Source organism: Thunnus albacares, chromosome 11 (assembly GCF_914725855.1).
Source record: "Thunnus albacares chromosome 11, fThuAlb1.1, whole genome shotgun sequence".
Taxonomy (NCBI): domain Eukaryota; kingdom Metazoa; phylum Chordata; class Actinopteri; order Scombriformes; family Scombridae; genus Thunnus; species Thunnus albacares.
The window spans coordinates 16,528,836-16,555,842 of NC_058116.1; the positions used below are offsets into that span (position 1 = coordinate 16,528,836).

Here is a 27,007-nt window from a genome sequence, read left to right on the forward strand (position 1 = left end):
TTTTATAACTTAATTGTTAGTGAGTAATGGCTGTCCTCTGAAAGGTTCAACTGTAGCTGTGCTGTGAGTAATGGATACAAGCAGCACATTGGCTTAATGTAACTGTGATTTAATAAAATACAACAGAAAAAGCACTGTGGCCTGAGGAGGTCTGTGTTTATGGGTACAGGAGGAAAAACATTACAAGATTATTTTATCTGTTACTTGCAAAGTCACAGAATTGCTACCCTAGCTGACTTTTAAAGTAAACTCTTTTCTCAGAGCAGAGAAAAACAAAAGAGCAGATACTGCCACGAGCTTTTGCCCCGATCATCTAAATGTAGGTCAATAAAACTGAAATCCTGGAGTGTTTTTTCCACCCTAAGACATAACCTGCAGCTCCACACGAGCTCCTGAGAAGCAGGGCAACAAAATACCACACCAGCCAAGAGTAAAAACCTGCTTTTAAAAAACCAAAAATGCATCACATAGTTGGTGGTAATTGATAAAATACAAATAAATACACAAGTCATCTTGATATACATGAACTGTGATCTCTGGATATGTTCATGTTTCAGTGTGTTCTCTCAGTCTCAATTGGCCAGATGGGTGATGAGCTCCATTTGAAATAAAGGAACAGATGTTTGAGGACTATAAGGGAGATTTCGTATTATGCATACATTTTCATTTTTGCACCACCAGGCTGTTGGTTGTAGTCTGCTCAGATTAGAGGAACTTTTATTTATGTAGTTTTCATGCACCCATTCATGAAGATTGCATGAATGATCATTGAGGAAAAGTGTGTGTGTGTGGGTGTGTGTGTGTGCGTGCACTATAATCAGGCAACTGCACATCAGTAGTATATCGGCTTTTCCCTAGCTCCCAGAGGATACAGAAAGTGGTACTGAAACTGCAGGACCACGGACAGCGCCTCAGTCAAACTCATCTCATGCTACGGGTGAGCTTGAATTTTTTTTTTTCTGGAATTTTTTCTTACAGCAACTTTTAAGATCCTCACAATAAAGAGAAAGCTGTCCAAAAGAAGCTGCTCTTTTCTTGAATAAATGAGCTGCATATAAAAATTCATGATATTAAATGTGCCAAAAGTTAGAAAAAAGTATAATCAAGAAGGTATACTAGGTATAAAGTTTACTTTTCAGTATTTAGAAGTAGCAAACCACTTTAGCTGTAATTGCTGTACTAAAAGCTGTTCTTGTGATCTGCTTAAATATATTGAAATTATACTTTTCATGTATTCTGGGGTAGTGTTAAAAATATTTTATTATACTTGACAAGAAACCAGAGCCCAAAAAATTTGGCTACTCAGCAGAGTGTGGCAGTAAAATGTAAATAGATCCATCCAGTAAAATGGCTAAGAGGAACCACAGTCAATTTTCATATCCTTCATAAAATACTGTTTGTAGGACTTCCATTCAGCAGTATTTTTGATATTGTGTTGAATCAATGAGATCACTTGTATCAAAGAATTGACCATTTACAGCAAATGGTTGTACAGTTTGTAGTTTGGTGGAAAAGGCTTTGTTTAAGGAGGGGCCCCCAAAGAATCAAAGCAGCAACAAGGATTCTGCTGAGAGTAAACATACATGCAACATAAATACTAGTTAAATCAACAATACCAAAAATTCCACACAAGGAAGAGGTTGGGTGGTGGAGGGAAGGAGCCAATGTTTGTGAAGCATATATGAAGCAGATGATGCCAGTCTGCCAACACAAGCGTGACTTTAGTGCTCTGCCTGAACTAACTAATGCAATGCTTCATGTGATGGCCAATAATTTTAAAGTGTTGCTAGCCGTGCTTGTGTCCCTAAGAATCAACTGCGCATTCTTCACATCTGTGCAGCTTTTATCTAATTCATTTGGATCACCAGATCACCTTGGAGGTCTTGATGGTTGAGCACCTGCAACTCTCATCGAGCCCCTATATGAAACTGAAGTGCTCCTTCCCAGCATATGGAGGAACCTGAAGTAAACAAGTGCTTACCATGGGTAAACAACAAGCTAGTGATTTATTCCTCAGGAGGATGGCACACTAATCCAGTGAATACTGGACCAAAGCAGGACTAAAGCACCAATGAATATTGGATTTCATTACATATGGGGTTTCAACTTACAACTTTAGAAAGCTCTTGGCCATTTAATGCCTGCACTGGCTCTCAAAGGCCCGGCACACCTAAACAAGTGCTTTCAGTTATTCTGGCTGAATAGATAGCATAGCATGTGCAGAATAGATTAGGTGTAATTTTGTTTGTGTGCCACCCTTACAGGTACAACAAAACTAAGAGGAGAGTCAAGGAGATGTCAGTCAAGTCAAATTTTAGTTATGTAGCCCAATATCTAAAATCACAAATTCACCTCAAAGGATTTTACAACCTTTAACAGGAAATAAAGGGAAGAAACCCCAGGAAGAGCAACAGAGCAACTTCTTCCAGTATGGACAGAAATGCAAAAGATGTGTGTACAGAATAAACCAAATTGTGGTATGTTCACACCCACACTGAGAAGCAGAGTTTATGTACAAGTTGCAGCAAACTTTAAGTAATATGGTATAGCAATACATGAAAAACAAAGGGTGAAAATACTTTGCAGACATAGATTAAAATTACAGGTACAAACTAGTTATGACATTAACACACTTTTACTAAAGCATGTTTAGAAATATGAAATAGCAGTTTCAACAAATTCACTACTGTTTAAGTCAAGTTAATGTGGCTTACTTTTGAGAAATATATTACTCAAAATACACTGCATGAAATGAAGCTTTAAAAATGCAGTTCTATATTTTAACCCAGTATAGGCATTATTACACACTTCGGCAACATTTAGAGATGTACAATTTTGGTAATTATACCAAAAGTAAACATACTAAATATGTTTTTTTATGAGTGTACTTAGATAACAATTCTTGGTATAAATCCATATAAGAAGCACTGGAACTACTGTACAGAGTATGTACTGTATACTATAGTCTTATCACTGTAACATACTGTCAGAATGGGGGAAATATACAGTTTTCCACACCGGACAGCATATTGTAGAGCATAAAATTCCTAATAAACGCATATTTCGATTATAGTCGATCTCGGCACAAGGTTGGGAGTTATCCATACCCGCGGTGGAGGGAACTAAGCCCCCAGGGAGAAACGTCACTACCCATGGCATATCAACCACTGTCCGCTGCATGCGCGCACACACCACTACCGAGGACGTCAGGATCGCATCCATCCCTAAATGCGAAATGCTTTACGAACTGAATTTAACTCAAGCAATCCTCCCCGATTCTGTGCGTTTCGGAGAGGAGATTTTTACATGTTCTTGCATACAAACGGGCTAAAGAACTCCTCGGTGAAGTAGGTGATTTAAAGTGGAAAGAGTGCTCGCGTCGAGTATGGTTTGGGGTAAAGGAAACATCTCCAAGAGACAACATCTGTAACTTCGGGGGAAAGGAGCTTTTACGGCTGATCGTGGGATATTTTGTGCATAAACATGCCTGTAAGAAGAGGTCACGTTGCGCCACAAAACACATTTCTTGGAATAATTATTCGGAAATTCGAGGGTCAAAGTAAGTATCTTTTTGATGTACTGTTACTGCAACTACAGTAGATAAAGGGATATTACAAAGTAAATTTGCTGACAAATTAAAATCAAGAAGATAAACATGAGTGAATATGTTTATTCTGTGATAAAAATTTTTTAAAAAAATTGTAATTTTAAGACATTTTCTATGAAAAATATGACAAATAAAAGACAGGTTATGTTTTTATAGTTGTTTGCTGAACAAACTAACAATGAAAATATGTATCAAGTAATACTGAACTTAATCAACTTGATTGCTGATTAGTTTTATCTGTGACCTGACAACCTAGTGTAGCCTCCAAGGTCAGATGTACCACAGCTGGCAGTACACAGCACATACTTCTTCTTTTCATGCAGACCGGAAATTTGTGATAGCCAATGCCAGGGTGGAGAACTGTGCAATCATCTACTGTAACGATGGCTTCTGTGAGATGACAGGCTTCTCAAGATCAGACATCATGCAGAAGCCATGCACCTGTGACTTCCTCCACGGTGACCTGACTGACAAAGAGGCCATCAGCCAGGTGGCCCAGGCTGTTATGGGGTCCGAGGAGCGCAAGGTGGAGATCACCTACTACCGTAAGGATGGTGAGTCAGTGACCTGGCACAACAATGTGGTTGTCACGGCATATCAGTAAACCAAGAGGGGTAATTTGTGACGTGTTGCTCCTGAGAGAGTACCTACTGCAGCTCCTCAGTGTGTCCACAGCGTGATGTGGCCTGTCAGTCTGCTCCTGACCAGCCAGAGTCAGCTACAAGATGTACAACAGATATTACCCCTGACAGAGGAAAACAGTAAGAGCACTCAGCTCCAAAATAACTTCTCACTGTAGGTTTATGCCGGAGGTATTATGTACTCTGTGAAAGTAAAAAGATTTTTTGATCCTCCTCATACATCAGGAGGGAAACAAATAGAAATTCAGATCCTTGTACAGCAAAGCAGACAATATTATCCTAACAACAAACATATAATATCCGTATATTAGAGGTATGGCAATTTTCCCGTCCCTGCTTTTAGTGGTATGCTGCTTGTGTGTGAAAATGGTCTCTTAGTAATGTGATTACTGTTTGGTTGTATATTACAGAGGAGGTGTAACTGTCAGTGTGTCACATACATCAGTAAATAGCTCCATCTGTGTGATGGTAAAATAGGAAAGAACTTTTTGACACCTGCCTTTATTCACACCATCATGTACCTGGGTGACATAAAAAAGACTCTGGTGCTTCTTAGTTTTATCTTTACCATTCGTACTACACAAAGATAAATTAATTATGATAAAACAGTAGGTGTTATGCTTTGATGGACAAAGTAAGAAACAATAGCTGAGAGACAGAGAAAGTTCACCTGCTGCCCTGTAAAGTTTATGTTTTCTGACTTCTATATCTTCTTTACACTTTTGAAATCAAATACATTGACTGTTTTATCTGAAATGCAAAATAAAAGACCCATGATGCTTTTAGCCATGTTGTTGGTATACACTAGCTTTATTAGTCAGTGGATTAATTCACAAATCTGTAACATTGCCATACATGTGATAGGCTGCAGCTTTGTCAGCTTTGCATACAAATGCTCTCCCTTTAATGCTAACCATTTTAGTTCCAACAATAATATTGGTGGTTGTCATTCATTTGTGGCCAATCCTAGTCTGGGTATGAATGGTGTGCGGCAGAGACAGCAATCCTGAGTCAGAGAGAATTAATACGATGTTACCGCTCAGTGGCATAAATCCCCAGATTGACCACCTCCTGCCATGCTCTCACATGAGCTTTTTATGGTCAGCATGACATAGCTGCACAGCTTCAATCCTAAAGAACTTCTCTTGTAGAGCAGAGGGTGAACATACTTTTCCCTTTATTAATTGTGCACCAGTGTTTGGACCAGTAGAGGACATTATATTTTGTGATATTGTTATATTTTTTACTGTATGATAACTTCTGAGGCATGTACATACAGCAGTATATGAGGAGTCTAAACTTGAAAAAAAAATGCTGTAATATTTTATTTAACCATAAGGAGCCAGATCTTAAATTTTTAATTATGAGTTTGATTAGATTCTAGGCCATGGATACATGTTTAATCTACCATCAGCAGCCATCATCTTTTCTTTTTTTTTTTTTTTTTTTGCTAATCAGGAAAAAACCAAGAGCCAGCTGCTACACAGCTAAAATAGATTGTCTGAAAAACCTGCAAGACAATTAAACAAAACACTCAAGGATCTGTTTGTGAGAGCATGAACAGCTTGTTTTTTTGACAAGTAAGATTTTACATCAGCTTCATTTAGTTTTCCATCCTCCATGCATGTGCTGTACTTCATCTAAACGTCATGTGCCTGTAATGTTTAAAGCGTGGCGGATGAGAGTCACAGAAACCTTCCAACATAATCGTTGCTCTCTGTCTCTTCACAATCCTCCCTGGTGTGCATCACGGCTTCAAGACACAACTCTTAATACTCCTCAGAGGAATTTATAGTGAGCGTGTGTGCTCATGAATAAAGATGTCAGGGGCTGACAGTGCAGTGACTGGGAATGAGCAGCTTACAGAGTAAATGCATTAAACTGGTATGGAGGACACAATCCGCACGCTCCCACAGCTATAGGGGAATGAAAGATTCATGGCATCCTTGAGAGCGATGGCCTTATTGATTCAAGTCGCCCCACAAATTGAAGCTGATGGCTGGGAAGTGGGTGTATTCCATGTCTCCTCTCCTAACAGTATTTCAAGTTATCACTCCTCATGCAAATCAGTTAATCCTTTGTATTAAAACCCTCCATTTTCCATGCACCTACTCTATGTCACAAATCACACCAGCTTGTTACAAAAGAACATAAAATGAACCAGTATTAGCTCAAATAGGTTTGAAAACATGCTATTACTAGTCAGAATTCCCTCTATCTATTTCTCTCTGTCTTTGAAACAGGAGATGCAGTCACTTGGTTGTATTGTGGCATGCCTTAAATGTCATTGTGTAGAGGGATTGCAACATGGCATAGTGTAGTTTGTTTTCCCTCTTCCATCAATAACAACAGTGGGAAATCTTAAAAAGTAAAGTCAGGATTTGAGGAACAGCAGGAGCAGCAAAGCTTTGGCTCTTTTCATTGAAAAGGCAAAAGGTTAAGCTGCTTATGCGTTTGCTTAGAAATTAAAAGTAGTGGAACAATGGGGACCATGAGCACATAGCACAACGGCATTTTCTTTTAATTTTTGTGTTTCCTTCTGTGTGAAGGGTTGTGAGAGAAGATACCTCACATGCATCCTTATTCCGACGATGATGCATAATCAGTGAGATAAATGCTTTCCCTCGATGGCTTCATAAAGCTATCCTATTCCACGGGGTGTAATAATACTTTGTACCCGAATGAGTCTTAACAAAAGGAAGCTGACACCGCGCGGCGGAGAGAAGTTAAATGGATAATGGCTACATAACAGCGGCAGCTTAGCTAACCGTGCTGAATGATCTGGGACATGTGGTACGCGTAGGTGCAGGGTTTCATAGGTGACTCCCCACCAAGGGGACTGAAGGGCCGTGTACCCCTGCTGAGGGTTTAGTGGCAGGGGAGCAAGGGGAGAGGGGATACAGAGGGCCTACAGTGCACAAGGTGTGCTGCAGGACACTTGGATGACTACCCTCCAAAAGAGCACATCTATTTTTCATCACGCTCAGCCCTCTTTGGTGTCTCGCAGTATGAGGTGAAACACATACAGAGCTTTCCTCATCAGGTTTCATTTGTCAGAGTGAAAGCAGCTTGTCCAAGTAGATGTAACAAATTAAAAACAGTAGACGCGTTCCATTCTTGTTCTTTGTGAAGTGTGGATAACATGCTATAAATTAAGCACATTGTAAGGAGAAGAAAGAGCACTGATAAATATCAGTTTCATTGTTGGAAGTAATGGATGGATTGCTACCACTGCTACTAATGATTAGGATGTGAACCAAGTTTATTGGTAGCGAGAAGGAGCAGATGGAGCTGGAACAACATAACAATACAGGTCTCACTTTGCAGTGGATAGGATTGTTCATCCACAGGTTATTTTAATCTCATGGGATGCTTATATTGGAAGTGGTAATCTAATATTCCTCTCCATACCATCTGTGTTTTTCTCTTAATCACTTACTGTATGCTGACTTTTTTTTTTCCATCCATGGCATTCAGTCTGCCAACATTTGTGCTAAATTAAACAGAATAAAAGATCATATGGACAATATCATGAATCAATAAATGTAAACACATATGAAATATAGTATGAACTTGAGCTACTAGTTATTCCTGATGGCTCTGGTGACACTGATTGAAGATGAAATTAGGCCAGGCTGTGTAGCTTATAGCAGTCTGCATTGAGGCGAGATATTGCCACAAGGCCCAAAGACTCTAAACAAAGGGTTAGCTTGCATGGCCTCTCCCTACATGCCCTAGTCCCGATTGGCCATGCCCCAGTAATGTTGCGCATTGGCTTAAGCAGAATAGCCCTAAACGAGAAACATGTCAGATTTCATTATACAAGTCTACTACCAGGCAGTAGTCTGAGGCTGTACTGTTTAAAAGCTGTAGTTGAGGTTAGTACATTGGTAGAAAGATACAGAAACAAAAATCAGCGCTCAATAATATTACTCGTGTTTCTCCCTAAAGCAGGTCAGCTTATGCAGATTAATATGAAGCCGCGATACATCAAAATCAAATGGGGAGGTTCATATAAGAAATAGCTTCTCTTTTTGAAATGAGATTTCAAAAAATGTATAGTAGTAATCACATGACTATATACTGTAGATATGAGCACAACTACTGTATATATTTCTATATATTTAAGACATCTTAAATTTTCAACACAACTCTGTTTGACCTGTGAGTCACGATTTTAATAGTGTCCAAATGATCACTTGATTAAGCAGCAATGTTTTAATAATTGATGATGGAAATAGAGTCTACAGTAATGAAATTTCCATCATGAAAAGGGAGCCTGTCTTAATACACTGTCCATTCATTCAAGCAGGTGTAAATAACGGTTCTTGGCTCGCAGGGAAACACTCTGTGTAAAGGTCAGAGAATAAATGGACGTTCACTCTCTCGCTGGTAGAAACTGCTGCTCTGTCAATGATGCTAACCATGTCTAGCAGCTATGTTTGTGCGATATAATGTGCTGAGTTGTGTGCTGGAGAAGAAGGTTGGATAGCCTAAAACCCAAATGGTCAGCAGTCTTTTGTAGCACGCATACTGTACACTACAGCTCATGTATATTCTACCGGTTAGATTGCCGTTAAATGGAAATATAAAGGACAGAAAAATCCAAAACAGTGGCTGAGAGAACTCAGTGCACCTCTTCTTAAACAAACACATGCAAATGGACAAAACCCAAGCAAATGAAGAAAACATCATCAACATTTTGACAACACATATGTTGCAGTCACATTCTGTGCAATCACGTTCTTTATGAACTGTGTAGATACTAAAAAAGTAACATGAAAGAGTTATAAATGCACTGCCAGTCATGTCAGAAAATGAAACACAGTGGTGAAGATGAAACAGTAAATGTATTCCCTGTTGATGGTTTGTGTCTCCAGTAAATGTTGTTTTCATAGTCATACAGTATAAATAGCATCTTCTACAATTGGACCATCCAAATGCATTACATTTGATTTTATACTATTTCACTGTTTGTTTGGGGGTTTTTTTCTTCAGGAAAAATGTATTTCCCCAAGGCTTTCCATTTTTCTGTAACTACTGTATGTGCACCAAATGTAGCACACAGTAGTATCAGAATGACTTGTAAATAATTAGAATTTAAAAAAATTAGCATACCATCATCATTTGCCAGTGAATCTGAATAAGACCACAGCTTCTCATAAAACTGGCTGACAGTTTTGCTCTTCATCACACTTCAGCTGAGAACTCATGTCTGCCATGGCAATTTATCAGTCAACAGGGGGTAGCATCACAGATCTACAAAATGCATTTTTTTCAACAGAGTTCATTTGAGTTAATTCAAATATTCAAAGGCTTGAGTTTAGTAGTAATGACATTTGGTTTGGGGTCTCATTATAATCCCTTGGTTTACATGCCAATACCACTATTTTTGAACATACACAAAAACTCATTATGCAAGGTCTACATGTGCCTAAATAATCAAGTAGTATTTAATTTTCTCTGCAAGTATTAGTGATTATGGATAGACAGAGTAAGCTTTCATTGGATAAGAATATTCAAAAAGAGGGACAAAATCAAGTCCGCTTTGGATTCACATAATTTTCCCCACCAAAATACCCTCAGTAGACTTGCGTGGCCTTTGCTGTAAGTCAGAAAATAGATGAATAACACAGTTGTTCCCAATCAATGGCTGAGGCCGTCTTGCGTCAGGTCATGAGTAGTTCTGCTGATCACATGGCTTACTGCTACTGATTTGAGGTGGAGGGATGAAAAGCGCTCCCTGTTTTAATCACAAAAAGTTCCTCTTATTTTCCAGGATAAGAGCACTGTAGGCACATACATAAGTTTATAAAATAATACAGTATATAGTGCTTAGAACATATTATCAGATTAAGTACAGCCTGCTGATTTACTGTGGCAGTTAGAGAGATGCCTTCCTTTGATCCATTTTGGTAGAGATGACATTCAGCAGGAGACCAGATGAGAAGGGACCGCCACGGCTTAGCCTTTAAACATTGACTATTGTTTTCTTATCTGGTAAGGTAAACTCTAGCCCACAAATATTTCAGCAGAATTTTCCATTTTGGCTGTACACAGAGCACGGTTGCTGTACTGAATAATGTACACTAGATATTAGAATAAAAATATTAAATGATACAAATATTCTGTATATTCAGGCATTTTTAGTTCTCAGAGGGGTGCAGTGTTTTCACAGTATTTCTGTTATATTTAGCTTTTCTCTGTTAATTTTAATATCTTTGTAAAAATAAAATGTATACCTCAATGTCAAGTGATGCAATTACACCACTCCTCTGCAAAATGTAAGGCAAGTATGCAATCACATAGCAGGGAGCTTAATGCTGTAAGCAAAAGCAGTTTCTAATTTATATGCTCCCTGCTGTATTCAGTGAACTTAAGCAATTTATATTTAATGCACAAGTTATTGCACTGTTCAGAAAACTTTAGAAAACCCCTGATAGAGAGCAGATTGCAGATCAGAATCACTTGCATGCCTGAGCAATGGAGCAACGGGAGCATCTGCTTCTTTTTCCCCACATAAGGAGGAACAATGTTGAGATCTCATATTCTCATTTTTTATGTCTAGATATAAACAACTCTCTTCAGCTTGCTTTATACTTCTCTGTTGAATACAAGAAAGTCTGCAGCATATGAGACATAATTTATTGACTAACATTTAAAACCACAATCTTTCCCTAACCTTAACCAATGTGCTTTTGTTGCCTAAACCTTCAGTAACCACAGATGGAACTCAGGATATGGTTGGGATCCGAAGTCATGGTCATGCGCTTTTTAATCACCAGCCACCTTGACCACCTCCCTTCAATGTCTGTGCAGTACATAAATGTAGTGCTTTATTCTATCCATGTAATCAAGGCCAGTAATCACATGCTACCACAACATAATTGGGAAGACAAATTAGTCATGTCTAAACTTAATTTCTGGAAGACATGGGTTTGTTGTCTCACCTAAAATACACAAGGCTAAACATTTTGCATTTTCTAACATTGTGGCATTAGAAGAACTATGTATGTGTGAGAAATAGGCCTCTACACACTAAAGCATATATAGAAGCTTATATTGAGTGGCTTAAAAGAAAGACTGAATTTCACATTTCTAGCAATGTATTCAGACATACCTTTCTTATGTACCTTTCTTATATTAAGCACACAAAACAATCAAGAATGTGTGGTGAAAACATTAGAGATATGAGATATGACTGGTCCTGTTAAAGGACCAGTGTGTAGTATTTAGTGGCATCTAGTGGTGAGGTTGCAGATTGCAACAAACTGATAACCCCTCCCCTCACCCCCTTCCTTTCAAGTGTGTAGGGGAACCTACAGTGCGCGAACCTACCGTGCACGAAAAACGCAAAAGGCCCTCCCTAGAGCCAGTGTTTGGTTTGTCCATTCTGGGCTACCATAGAAACATAGTGGCAACACCGCAGGCTCCATGGAAGGGGACCTGCTCCCTGTGTAGATATAAAGGGCGCTTCTAACATGGTGAAAACACACCGATTCTTAGTTTCAGATGATACACTAATTAAAACATATTAATATTATATTACATGTCTGCCAATAGACCCCCCTAAATCTTACACACTGGTCCTTTAATGATGAAAAAGTGAGGAGGCTTGAACAAACACCGGGATGTCCTGGTGGCCTTTGATTCTATCTGGGGGCCTTTGTTACACATCTTTACTGTCTTCTCTCTACATCCTACTTTAAGCGAAAAATGCCTCAAAAACATCAATGAGTGCACATTTTCGTAGGGAAAAGTTTGAGGCTTTATCACCAACAATTTCAGTATCTGCATTCATCAGATAAATAAAAGTCAGTACTGAATAACTGTCAATTACTCACCTTTTCCGTCACTCTGAAAATGAGCATACTGTTTAATCAATTAAGATCAAAGTCAAAACCAAAAATATTAGCTTTTACCAAGGGGACAATTTAGAATTAGATGAAGGATTTCTGGGAAATGCAGAAAAGTGCTTTTCATGACAAGGGGATTTTCTGCATAAGGACTCGCAGTTTCCCAGCTCTCTAAGCACTGCTCTCCTACTTTCCAACCTAACATAACTAGGCACCCATGACACCAGACAAGATGGGTGTGCACTGCACACTGGCTGGTCTTATTATCCACATACAGCTCATACACAAGCATATGCTGTACTATTTATTCCCATCAATTCACATGATCATAATGAACATGTTGAACTGTACCTGTATGCTCAAACTTATTCATACGTTTTGATTTGTTTTGTTTTTTCATTATATTAAAATCACATTATCACATTGTCACTGGTGACAATGCAGCATTACTTCTGGGAGTTTCGATGCAGAAATCCTTCCAAAAGAACTCTGGCATGTTGAGGCAGACCAAGCTTGTTATATTTAGTCAGACAGCAAGTCTACTGCTAATGAATGCTGCTGGCAGGGTGTCTGTGAGCCCTGAGGAGATTACAGTGAACATTGGTAATATGTGTCCTCTGTGAGTAGGAGCAACACAACAAGCCAGACAGAAAGATAGAGACCTACATAGAGAGAGAGAGAGAGACAAAGGGACAGTTTTAGATTTAGACATTTTGATTTCATAAACCAGTGCCAGATGACAAATGCCACTACTTTTATTATCTTCTCTAAAAAGATTCAATTAAATGTTTTTTTTTTTTAAATATATGTAGTGCAGTTTAAGATTATGTGCTGACATTTTTTGTAATTTCAGGGACGACAGAAAAACACTGTGTCTCCTGTACCAAAGATGGTCCCTGTTTTATTGTATGTAACCCTGCATAGTAGCTATTGTTTTGTTGTTTAGGGTCCACTGGGTAGAGAGTTTTATTGGTGGGCAGTTGTGCCCGCAGGCATCAATAGCTTTCGCTAACACAGCTATAACCAGTGGAGTTGAGAAATTGTGATATTCTGGGCTCAATACTAAGTTTAGATCATGGATGGTTTTCTGCTCTGCTGCCTCACACGATGCTCAGTTAGAGTGATTATTCCTATGAGCACATTGCAATCCGTTAAATTGGCTGTAATCTGTCCCGTCTGTTTGATCTATTCTACTGAATCCTGCTATACACACTATACACTACACCATACTGTGGCTCTTGCACCATATTTTACAACTTCTGCAAGCTTTATCATTTTTATGCAATGTATTGCTCATTAAAATACACATGGTACATTTGTATGGGTGCAGATAGGCATGCACACACATAAACACACACACACCCTCATAAACTTTGTTTAACCCCTAGGCTTACTTATTTTATCTCAACTATTTCATTTGTTCTGACATGCAGGCATTGACCTTTAAATCGGATCAACTTCTCCTCAGTTTTCCCAACATTCATGTGAAACCAGAGGGAGGTGTTAGTCATTTTTAGATCTCGGTTTAATTGACATTCTGAATAATGGCCTCCACAATGGCTTGTCTGATTGTGACAGTAGTTGTTTACACACTTCCCTTAAGCACACTTACAGGTCATCGTGGGACATACTAACCCTTTTAGAGATGACAAGCAGAAGGATAATGCACAGTTCAGCTTTTTTGGCACCAACACTTTGTTTCTCTTTCAGGGTCTGACTTCCAGTGTAACATTCACATAATCCCAGTGAAGAATGAGGAGGGCGTGGTGATGATGTTTATCTTAAATTTTGATTACATCCTGGATGAAGGAAGTGACAACTCCACAGAGAAGATAAGCCCCACATCCCCAACAAAGTCAGATCAAAGTGAGTATTCAATATTCTATGCTCTCATTTCTAATAGAACAGTACCTATAAAACAGTTGTTCTTTTTTAAGTCAAAATGTAATTTTTTTTTCTATTTGTTACTCAATGATAAACCAGGGACATCATGCTTTTTGTGATTTTCTGTTATTTTTATACTGTTTTGAGGTTGGATGTCTATGCTAAGGATGGTCAAAGTTCCTAAACTTGAGGTGAACATATGTAGAATGATCCCTGAAAGTCATTGGCACATGCCTACAAACAGCCAACTGTTCCATAGTCTTTGTTGCTAAGGTTGCTGGTTGTTGCTAAGGTTGTTCTATGTGTTGTTTGCATTGTCCACTCGCATATTTCGGATCGGATTCCAGCTCAAACGTGTGGATGTGTTTGAGAAGTTTCCATTTTGAGTAAAGAACAACACAAAGAAGTGAAATCCTTCTACTACTGTTTGTTTACATAGCATTCAGACAGGAGAGGCAGCTGTCCAATCAGAACAGAGTGGGCTCATCAGGAAGGGGGTCTTAAAGAGACAGGAGCTAAAACTGCCTGTTTCAGACAGAGGCTGAACTGAGGGGCTGCATAAAGAGCCAGTATAAGATAAATAAGGAATTATAAGTCATGCAATGATATTCCAGTAGAGTGTCAGAATATAAATATAGACCTGGAAATGTGCATGATACGTCCACTTTAAATACGTCTTAAAAGCTTAATCATGACTTGATGCAGCACCAAAAGATTATGCATGGCATTGGATCTGTCACATTTTTTCTCTTTTTTTTTCATATGAAAACTGGGCGCATTTTGTGAGATGGCACCATTCCTAAAACAACTCATTCCTTACTTCTTTAACAAAGGGCAGTTGCATAAGTAGATGACTGTAATTGAGATAATTCATTAAAATACCCCACTTCATCTGCAAGACACTAATTAAGCACTAGAGATTTTGATTCAGATCCCTTTCATGCTCAGTGTAACTTCCAAACATGTTGCCAGCTTCTATTATTCACAAAATTGTGCATTATTTAGTTTGCCAGTACAGTACAGTTTACATGTATAGATATAAAATGTACTGTGTGCACACATGGGAGTGAATGGCCTGCTTACATAACCTTATCCTGTTGAAAATGTTTAATTCTTAATCTGTTTTATGTCTTTTGGTAGAGCAGCATATGCAGAGCTCCTCATTTTGTATTTGGATGTGTGTCAGGAGGTGTAAATGTCAATGAGACATTCCTGCTTCTCTCTGATTGGAGGCACTCAGCATCTCTTCTCTGACCGAAGCTCAGCCATCCACTTCACTCAGCATGAATTCCTCCATGACACCGGCATGCGGGTTGGGCTGCAGTATGTGTATGCGTGTATGGAAGTGTGTGTTTGCATGCACACTGTATATGTGTGTTCACACACATGCGCGTGTGTCTGCGTATGTGTGTCGACGAATGCCTGTGTCTGTTGCTAACGTTGTTAGTCAGAGTTGATTGCTTGTGACCGTGCATCGGCAAGAGGACCTGTGGGTAGATGGGGAAGATGAACATATGATGTGACTTTAGATTAGACTGAGTCTTGACTACATATACACATCACACTTAAAGTATGACCTTATCATTGTAATTGTCTTTGAGCATGCCCTGAGACAACACTAGGGCATAAAAGAGTAAATTACCCTATACTTGGTTTGACAGAAATGGGATTTTGAAGGATGATGCCAGTAATTCTATAACACAATATTATGTTCAGATATTGCCTCTCACATTGACTATTTTCACCTCCAAAATTACATATATTCTGTATTCCTTCAGGTGTGTGTGAAAGAGCCTATGAAACAGCATTTAGACCATCAAAGGATATGAAAATTGACAATGAAACCTTAACAGATGAACTTCCTTACAGGTTATCAGGTCTTAAAAGCAGAATAGCAGCCCCGTCCTTTTCAATGGCATGAAGACATTGACATTTCACTGCTTTGAAAATGGAAATACACTTTCATAGAATTTTATTAATTCAAAAATGGTCAGGGAGAACATTTTTTATATATGTAGCTGACATCTTTGCCTGATCTTATTTATATTTAATTTTAACATTATGTGTCTGTTTTGAGTCTGAAATCACTGAAAACCTACGTACACAGTCATTTTAGTGTTGCAGCCTATGAAAAGTCATTTTTGGACATGGGGTGGGGTGGGGGTGGGGGGGGGGGGGGTGGGGGGGGGGGGTGGGGGGGCTAATAATGATCTGATGTTGACAGCAAGCAATAAGCCTGCATGTGTCACAGTAACTAGCACAATATTGAGCCTGGAAGAGAGTAATCCCTCTTTCCCTGAGCTGCCATCTATGCCATCAGCAACTTCAGCATGCCTTCAGGGCCTAAAACCAGAGACAGAATTACTCAGCAGAAGGATCAGTGCACAGAGACTTCTTTTTACTGCTTAATCAACAAATGAATGCATATCATATATTATACAATACAAATTTTACCTTGATTTAGACATTCTATTGTTTGTCCACCACTATGCTTCATCTCCTTGAACTCTTTTGATCTGATTTCATACTGAGTTATTCCAAGGGTTAGAATGCTGCTGTGGGGTGTGAAAATTGTTTTTTTCATGCAGACGCACATTTAAGTCGCAGAGTAAATATGACATTTAGGATTTCATCCGTGGTTTCTTGGAATTCCATTAGCGTCTATAGAAGCCCGACAGATTCCTTTCAATATAAAGGAGCAGCAGCTCTACTTTAAGCTCTTTCAAGAGCTAAGGTACATTTGTAAATGCATCTTTTTCTCTCAGTTTCAGCCCTCTGTCCTTACTAAAACAGCATTTTTCTCTACCCCAAAACTGAGCATTTCCAAAACAGTTTCCAGGGTGTATAAATCTTAACACACTAGCTTGGCATTTCAAACAATAACGTGAGATTCCCATAGAGAGAGACAGGGTCTGTGTGGCAGTATAGTTGAGAAGGACTCTATTGTATGTTGACTCAAACCTTCTCTCTGATAATTTTGAAAGACCTCGTAGTTGATGATACAGTACAGCTGGTGTCATTAACCTGTATTTATGTCTATGATGTTGCATCCATGAAATAGTGATTTGGTCCGCCAATCTGTCTGTCCTACTCCGTACCAGATGTTGGGTGTGATGTAGTTTTGTTGTTTGCCAACTGAGAAGAAACCAGGAAATGCTAGTGTCAACGCTAATGGTTTTCACATGAAAACAGCATTTTAAAAATTAGGCAACGTTGTGTAGACATAGTCTAAGTGTGAGCCCAAACAGCCTGTGACAGAAACTCGTGTTGCTGCTCGTATCTATAATCTCATCCTCTACATTAATAACCACAGCTCATGAGCATAGCTAAAGGTTGCAATATAAATCAACTGATAAACTGAGTATGATACACCATCCAAATCACTGCCAACGCCACATCAATCTGCCTGTCGATCTCAAGACCCCATGACACTTTATCTCTTTCACTTGAACCAACAACTCGCTCCCAACTCAAAGGGCCCAATCCTCTATTTCCAAGCAGAGTACATTGGCATTTGAGGTGCTGATTTTCACTCTGAGCTGCAAACCCTGCTAGCATAAACATCCTGAAGTAGATGGGTTGACATGTCCAGTATTAGGGATTAGTATTAGGAGAAATTTCAGTCCCTGCTGTTAAGATTCTCAGTCATCCACATAAATAGGATATTTAGAAGTATTAAATCACGGGCAATTAGACTTGCTGTTTTATTCTTATTTTAAGACATTTCATCACTCATCCATGAGATTCTATTAGTGTACTCACCAGTGGGGAGTCCCAGGTAGGTACTGTAAACCTCTTTGGATCGTTCACACTTAAAAGTCACATGAGAGTCATTAAGGTCACATATACAGTAAGTTGTTAAGATCACATTATGTTTGAGTCATCAGAGTCACTTGAATTCAGGTGTGAATTGGTATGAAACCTCCTGTGAGGACAGCAGGATATACTGCTGATAAGCTTTCTCTCAGGAAAGCTTTATAAGCTTGTGGCTACCCAGTCTAGGCTTTTCTAAAAATAACAAGAATATAAAAAAACTCCAGAGCAAGCGGATTCATTAAAAAAAAATCAATCTATACATAGATGGAGTGTCAGGGAAACCGAGGAGGATCTGCAATAAACTAGCATCCCTGTCTTTTTCAAACCCTGCAACACACTAAGGCAGACCATAAACCCAAATATAGACAGAACTATATAATATGCAGTGCTATGCAAGGAGGACTGCACAGACCTTTATATCTGTTAGAAGACACAACTGCTGAACAAGCATATTGCCCAGTATACTGAATGAGAGCAACCTCCTCAGGTCAAGTCTCAACAGTCTACCCATATGTAAACTACAATAAGGGACTTTCCTGTGAGGACACAAAAGACAGGTGGTTTGGAAGAGGAGAATTACATCTATGTCAAATTGGAACAACCATTCCTGAAGAGAGGGAGGTGAGCTGCAACAGCACTTATCAGCAACTTCCAATGGCATCCTGACATTCTTTCTGAGGCTGCTCCACACCTTAATACATGTAACTTTGACAGCTCTCACATGCCACAAAGAAAGATGAAGGTCTGCACACTGTAGCTCCCTCAGATGTAGTTTATTTATATTGAGACATCCACCAGTGACGTTTTGAACTACAAGCATGTAGCTTGAAACGTAAACGTAAGGGAGCTACAGTGTGAGGACCTTCATCTTTCTTTGTTTACATTGTTTTAGTGGTCCAGCACCTTGAAGTTTATGGGTTGTGCACATCTACTACACTTTTGGATACCATTTGACCTTACCTGTGTGATACTGAGGTGTGCAAACCATGATGTTTAAAAGCCTTGGACACACCAACAATCAATATAACTGATAAAGCCTCCTGTATGAGTAGTGGCATAAACTAAGTCTAACTAAGTCTACTATATTACTACTATAATAAGACAAGTAGTCTTTGATCAGTTCATGTAGATATCAACCCTCCCTTCACATTTCATATTACTTATTTCTAATTTCAAATATGTATAATTCATTTTCACTCACTCCATAAATGTATAACTGCAGTTTTACTGAAGTTTAAGGTGTGGTTGGTTTTGGTTGCAAGCACAATTGTCCCTTTCCTGTAAAAAAAATAAGGCTCTTCTCTTAGTTGTTCTCCAATAAATATCATTAATAAATATTGTGAAAATACATTACATTTTCAAATTTCACTCTCATAGGATAAAGTGAAACTGGCAAAGTAAAATCCAAAATTCATCTGTGTTGTGCCATAATATATTTTACAAAATTATTGTTTGTTTTCTGGTGATGATGTCAGAAGGACATGGGGATCATTGGTACTGCATTTTTTACTGCACACCTAAGAAATAATATAACACTAAATTGCAAAGATGTCATTTTTTCTTTGGAAAACTCAGATAAGAGTATAGAACGTGTAGTCAGTTGTATTATTTTGTTAAGAAACTTCTATATACTTAAATGTATATTTGATGGGACAAAGTCTACAAATTTCTCCTCCTCTAAACATGAATTGTTTTTTGTAGGAAATGTGTTAAAATTACACAACAACAAAAACTTCAGTTTTGTTTTTTGTTTTTTTACTTAAAACAATACTTTAAATATCCTATATGTGACATTTAATATTTTATGTCATCGCCTTGTCATTGTTGGTTTAATGTGTGGGCGTTAATTAACCTTGGGGAAAAAAACTGCATGCACTGCAGTGTGCAACATAAACAGTTTTATAATTTGCACACTCCTATTGCTGTATTCTTTAATCCACTCTAGCAGCAAGTTGCATCTTATTTGGGTGATATGAGCTACACTTTCCATATTAAAATATGTTATACAGGTATCATATAAGCATTCAGTAACAGTCAGGAGCATCCTCAGTTCAGATGACACTGTTTCCCCACAGAGAAGAGACAGGAAGGTTGTCCGTATCTCCTGCCAGCTCAGGATGTCATTAGGTTTCTCTCCAGTAAACTTGTCGAGTGTCATAGCTCTATTGTAAGCCACTATAGTTGAAACATCAGCGCATTTGGCCATGGAATGGAAACAGATGGCAATGACGTTATGTAAGGAGGGTGCTGAGAGATGGGTGCCTCTCGAGTGAGGCAGGGTTCCCTTTCATCCTTGCTCTATTGTTAATGAGCCAAAACTTTCACTCTGTCCTAAGAGATCATTAACATATGTGATGGTGCGTCCATTCTGAAGATGTGACTCTACACAAAAACTGGATACCTGGCTCAGATCAATGAGGCAAAATAAATTGATTGTGCAATCTGCTCTGTGTCATGTTCCTCTGAGAGAGAACATATTTAACACTACTGCATAAAGTGTGTGTCCTGTTTTGTTCATTTAAAGATGTGAAGCTTCAGTTACAGAAATTCTATGATCTGTTTGACTGGGGACAAATACAGTATGGAAGTCACGTACGTGTGGTCCTGCAGGGTTGAGAAACCAGAGCCCAAATCCATTTATTTCATTATCGATTTGTGGACTTGTTTCATCACCTGCTGTTCTCAATGTTGGGCCTCTGTGTACCCTTTTCATGTCACAGTTTGGTCTGTGATATCAAAGTTTTGTTAGTTCTTGCTGACAGACCTATAGATTTTTAAATTTAATTTCCCATTTTCCCCTCATATATTGAAGGCTTAAGAAAGCTTTTATTGACTTGAATTTCATTATGCGTTATTTTCCAGCACTGTACACTGAAAACTTAACAAAACTTCCCATGATTTTCTCCCAATTTTTAGGAAGGAGTAGATTCTTCCGCTTCCGACAGGCTGCTTTGAGCCTAATGAATACCAACAAGCAGTCTCTTCCGCAAGAGGACCCAGATGCTGTGATGGTGGACTCACCCAAAGAGAACGAAGACTCAGTGGCCCTGCAGAGCTTCCCCTCACCCACCAAGAGCATTTGCAGTCCCATTGAGGCCAATGACACGCATGCCCTCATAGGCTCAAGCCACCACTCTTCCCAGGCTAGTATGGGTCCCGAACCACTTGACCATTCATCCCCTAAACTCCCCTGGGAGAAGCCGTATCAGCCAGAGCTGCACCCGTCCTCTACCTCCTTGTCAAATACCTTCCCCAGAGGCAGCATCAACAGCATGAGGCGAGCCTCGTCCGTCCATGAAATTGAGGGCTATAGCTCCAATTCTAAAAGCATATTCAGGGATCGTCATACAAGTGAAGGTATGTACTACAGTATTTAAATAAAGCAGATTACAGACTGAAGCTGTGATTGAATCAGCCATCACCTCATGACTGAGTTTGCATTAGACTGCAGACAAAGTAATGTTTTATAAGCTCTTAACTTATATATATCTTCTATCTTCTATATCTTCTTCTCTTAAATATGCACGTAAGTTTATAAGAAAAATAACTTTATTAAAATGCAATTTACAATAGAATTATCTTCATTCACAGTTGTGTTTCTACTTCATTTGATCTGTCCTCATAATGCCGCCTTTAGACAATGGTAGCCATGTCAGAGGTAATCATGTATTTCTGTCTATAATTTCATTGCTCAGTGCTGTTTTGGAGCATGACCTTCAAGCAAGGCAATCAGCATAAATGCTCATCACAGATCCACTTTTCGTGGATAGAGTGGGATTACTGCACTTAATTATGTGAAATGATTATATATTTAGACCAATGTAGTGGTTTTGTCATATCCGCAGTCTATAAAGACATATTATGTGATCACATAAGGTTAATATCTGCTCTCATCAGCTGCTCAAGGCATTGCTTTTGAATAAACCTGGATGAGCATAATGCTTGTATTATGTTATACCGTTGTGTCTCTGTTAACTAGCTGTTGTTACAAGCTAAGCTAGCCATTAAACATACAGTAATGGTTTCAGCAAGGGATGCACTTTCTCCATTCTACCGTACTCTAACATGTGCGTTGATAAAAAAACAGGGGCAAAGTACATTAAAACTTTCCTTTTATCTGAATCTATGAAATGGAAAATAATGTCTCTGCATAATGTCTCTGAATAAATCACAGTTAATTAAAACCAAATTGTAATTGGTTCTAATTCACTACCACAACATTTAGGCTGCGACTGTTCAGCTGCCTGTAGCATAATCTACAGTAAATACAGAGTTCTCTATCACTGTTATGTCATGTCAATATCTAAAACATGGAGATATGGTTGAAAATCAGTGAAATGTCCCTTTAATGTTAAAGATGCTTGCAGAACTGAAAACTAGTATAATTATTTCACAAAAATGGGAATTGTAAATCATTGCACTTGTCACCAAATCAGTTTTGTGTCAATGTTAATTCTGTACTGTACCATTTATACCACATTTGAACAGACTTAAGAGAAATGTTCAAACCCATCAGATATAGTGACAATGTGGGTTTTGACTGTGTAATTTCAACTCCTATTCATCAATGATCTTGGAATAATGTGACAGATTTCTACAGAATATAATTTACCAAGGTTCCTGTCATTCTGTCATGACCACTATTTGTTTTAAACCACCAGGTCCTTTTAATCACGTGAAGTCCAGCCTGCTTGGCTCTACCTCTGATTCTAACATCAACAAGTATAGCACCATCAACAGGATCCCCCTGATTGCACTCAACTTTTCTGAAGGCACTGATAAAAAGACTCATTCTCCACCGACATCTGAGAAAACCATCATAGCACCAAAGGTCAAAGACAGAACTCATAATGTCACAGAAAAAGTCACACAGGTGAGTCAATACGTTCCACTATCTTTGATATTGAAGTGTCTACTCTGGAGTGATTCCCTCTTTGAAAATGAACCTCGGTTTAGTAATAGTACCTGGCTTAGTAGTGTTTGCAGGTGGGAAGCTGGCAAAGGGATTACCCCCTTGTCTCTGCACGACTCATATTGATTGGTTAGGGCACCACCACCTTACTGGCAGAGAAAAGGAGGCAGCTGGTGACTCCATGTGTCACAAAAGTAACACATGGCTGTCCACTGCCTACACAGGTTAATAGTGGAGACATTAATGACATTAAGGATGATAGAAAGTGGGGATGATATTAAGAAATAAATTAATTCTCATGCTCGTCTAAGGGTTAGTGCTTTGGGAAGGGAGAGAGAGGAAAGTCCCTCCTAGAAGCCGTCCATCTTTTTACTTGTAAGTCAAAGTGCAGATTCATAACAGTTCAGCAGACAGCGGGGATTCAGTTTCTTGCTCAAGGACAATGCAGCAGACACTTCCTTTCATATGACTGAAACAATGCATTTCATAGGGGATGCCAACTTTCCAAGGACAGCTAATAGTGCAGGCATTCGTCACAATTTGTACTCTAAACTAATGAATACCTATATTTCATCTGATCAAATTAAATAGAAAGCCAAAATATATGTACCTATAAATAAAATGTCAGCAACCCCCGAGCACAGAAGAGTCCCAGAAAGCCTATATTTAAACTTCTTTCAACAGAGCTTTTTCGTTTATAAATGAAGACGAGCCATCATCATGATTAAATGCTCTTCCTCCATGCTGACTTTAGTTTGGAGACACCGCCGAGATGTGAACACGGCATCTACTTCCTGACTGCTAGCATGAGGAAATCTATAATTCATGTGTTGAAGATAGGGGAATCTGAAATGAATAGAAAGACCCTCCACCCTCAACCTCACTCCTGCACTATTTTCTGCCATAAGAAAGCCCTTTCTTTGTCTGCCACAGCTTATTAATACAAAAACAGGGGATCGTCTTGGCCTTCCTGAGCACACTGAATAATTTACAATCTAGTTACGGTTCATTCATTGGGGGAAATTAAAACAAATGTTTGCTTACTAAAATATCTGTGTAAAAATATTTGTCAAGAGTGTAAATATGATTATCCAATCTATGAGGATTTTTTCCACTTCATTGAATCATATATACAGTAGGTGCATATAGTTTTTACTAAGAGTACAGAATGTACTTCTTGCAAATGTGGAGCAAGTCAGAAGCAGTCACATTATTCATGTTGCCAGGACACAGACAATCTTCCTGTCATACTCGAGTGGCTGTCTTTACCTAAAGCTGTCTGACTGCGGAGCACTTATGTTGGGGTGTCATAGACATAGTCGCTGTCAAATCAGTACTTGAAGTCCTTGAGGAGGGTAAATTACTTGATTGGCTTCAGCAATAACAATAAGAATTAATTGTCTGACCCAATTGTTATTCATACCACAAAGACAAAGATAATCAACATTAATTAAGAGAGTGACAGAAAATAAAATTTTCACATTATCATGGATCCTAGGTAACTAAAAGATTTCCCCAAAACAAAGTTTCCTGATACATGATCAAAGAGGAGTGTAATCCTCAACCTCTGACCCTCTCTCACCACTCCTCTAGGTCCTGTCACTTGGAGCTGATGTGCTGCCAGAGTACAAACTCCAGACAGCCCGTATTGACAAGTTCACCATCCTCCATTACAGCCCCTTCAAAGCTGTGTGGGACTGGCTGATCCTGCTGCTGGTAATCTACACAGCAATCCTCACCCCCTACTCAGCTGCTTTTCTTCTCAATGACCAAGAGGAGCAGAAGAGGCGTGAATGTGGATACTCCTGCAGCCCTCTCAATGTGGTGGACTTAATGGTGGACATTATGTTCATCATTGACATCCTCATTAACTTCAGGACCACTTACGTAAACCTGAATGAGGAGGTGGTCAGCCATCCAGCTAAGATAGCAATCCATTACTTTAAAGGCTGGTTCCTTATAGACATGGTGGCAGCAATCCCCTTTGACCTTCTTATCTTCGGCTCAGGATCAGATGAGGTATGTTATCCCTAATGCATGTCTTTTTTACCTGTTTTTTTTTTTTTTTTTTACCAGGGAGCTTTACTGCACATCACCACAGTCATGCCTGCACTGTTATCCATTTACTAAGTCCAGACTTGTGTCTCTGGGCCACTACTTAAAGCCTGAATCTTTCTGTCTCGGCTCTGAAAGGATTACTTTAAATTGCATGTTTTTTTTTGAATGGTCCTCATTCTAGAATCCATTTACATGGATTAATGGCTTACCAAATGGCAATCAATGATGCATTTATGTGAGGAGCAGGCCAACAGCACTGTGTGCACAGCTTACATGCAGATGTGAGATAGCCATTGGTAGGCTGGCTGCCAGGCCTGCTGGCTTGTTTGTTGGTAGGATATGTCCCCTCAGGCTCTGGATCCACTTCAGTGCTTTATCGTGCTTTGTAGGCACTCCATTACACCAGAAAAGCTCCTGATTATAAACCATAATCATCTTTTCGACCACTGCTGCTGCTCCTACTGCTGAGTCAGTTCAGTGAATGACAACAAATCAAAAAGAAAATGGATGTTTGTTTTTCTCACAAAACAGGGTAACAAACAAAAAACAAAACAAATGGCAAATTTGCATAATGAGTTGCAAGTAAAACATCAGTGAAATTGATGCAAACCATGATTATAATACAGTATTAACTCAACTTTCTTTTTAAAATTTAACTGAAAAAATATATATGCAAATATTTAAACATATTTTTTCTGTTCAAGTCTTTAAATAGGATACATTGCTTGCATTTGTAGCCTTCCAGCTCTGTGTTTATAATTTTCTGACTAAGCACGCAAAGTCCCACTCAGCTGCATTCTCATTCAGAAAAAAAAAAATCCAACTGAGACAGTGGCAGATGGTTTTCACAAGGCTCATTTAATTTAGCAGCATAATAAAACGGTTTTAACCCACAAGCACTTAAGTGAACCTTTTGATTAGAGCAGGGAGTATATTTGAAATAGATTTCAATCAATGTCTTGTTGTTTTCAAAACAACTCAGACTTGCCAGAAGATTGAACATTCTGTGAGCAGCTTTATGCAAAATTGGCACCATGCAGGGTTTTGTTAATTGTAATTTATAGATATGCAAAAACAAATTATTTATTTCAAGCTGTTTCGTTGTGAAAACAGTGGAAAAGAAGTTGAGTGCTTTGTCCCAAATTGAACCTCTTAAATGTTGTTCCCATTAGAGAGAAACAGAGAGAAGTGGAGAGGGGGGTTCCAGTGCGCTGCAGCGATATTATGTAATTGCTTGTGCAGGTACATTTGAGACTTAATTGAACTTTTATTAGATTGTAGAGCGCAGTGTGTTTATAGGTTCAACAGACATGGGATTAAAAAGACCAATTGTAACATTTAGTTTCAAATATTGGATGTTAAGTTTTTCTACATAATTAGGTTATGATAAATCTAGCAGTAAAACAGGCCGACATTATGATCAGTTGAGAAGCGCACAAAATGCAGATTTTCCATCAAATTCAATTATGTGTGTATATATAGTATATATCAAACATGAGTTTTGAAATGTAAAATAATCTTAGTAAAGGGCATACATACAAACTCACAGCCATCTTAGAGTTTCCAATTCACTTAAGTTGGACGTCTTGGACTGTGGGAAGAAATCCACACAAACACGAGGACCACTGTCCTGTTGAAATATCTTGTAAGTTAAACCCAGCCGTGCACAATTATAAATAGTGACAATGCTTTTTTAAGTTCTGGATTAAAAAATAGTGAAACTATCATTTCTACAATACTGAGGGGTGAATTCAGAGAGGATGTGATTGCACATCATTTGCAACCACTATCTGGCCCATCTTAAGGTCCAATTCACAAAAGATATTGTGCTAATGAGATGATGGCACAAACATGCTCATAAAGTTTTCCAGCTGTGTGAAATTTGCTCCTTGTTTTGCATCTGATTGAGTGAGCGGTCTCCAGTGTTGCAGGATTTTTTTTTCCACATGTCAGCACACAGATTGGTGCATAATGAAAACTGCAGAGACCTCAAAAGCCTTGAATTGCGTGTGTTTAATTAGCAGAGGTGCACACACACAGAGCTCTCCACAATTACAAACCAACTTTCATGAATTTTGCTTCTTTTACTTCTCGAGTATTTCTCATCCATAACATAATCTACTGAAATGTCAAATGTGAAAATACAGCTGTGACTCAGGCAGGTCTGAAACATGTTAGAACAATGAGTCTTACAATAATGTCATTCAGGTTTCACTGAATGTATCTGGTATTT

At 38.7% G+C, this 27,007-nt stretch overlaps 1 protein-coding gene across 1 annotated transcript in view; it reads left to right on the plus strand.

Annotated features, from left to right (window-relative positions):
- Positions 1-3,160: 3,160 nt before the first annotated feature.
- LOC122992825 (potassium voltage-gated channel subfamily H member 7-like) overlaps positions 3,161-27,007 on the plus strand; it is a 42,107-nt gene continuing 18,260 nt past the window's right edge. The window contains exons 1-6 of the mRNA XM_044366785.1: positions 3,161-3,559; positions 3,931-4,161; positions 13,815-13,970; positions 20,721-21,161; positions 22,466-22,677; positions 24,310-24,735. Coding sequence (XP_044222720.1) covers positions 3,484-3,559; positions 3,931-4,161; positions 13,815-13,970; positions 20,721-21,161; positions 22,466-22,677; positions 24,310-24,735 — 1,542 coding nt within the window. The 5' untranslated portion in view covers positions 3,161-3,483. The remainder of the gene's footprint in view (positions 3,560-3,930; positions 4,162-13,814; positions 13,971-20,720; positions 21,162-22,465; positions 22,678-24,309; positions 24,736-27,007) is intronic.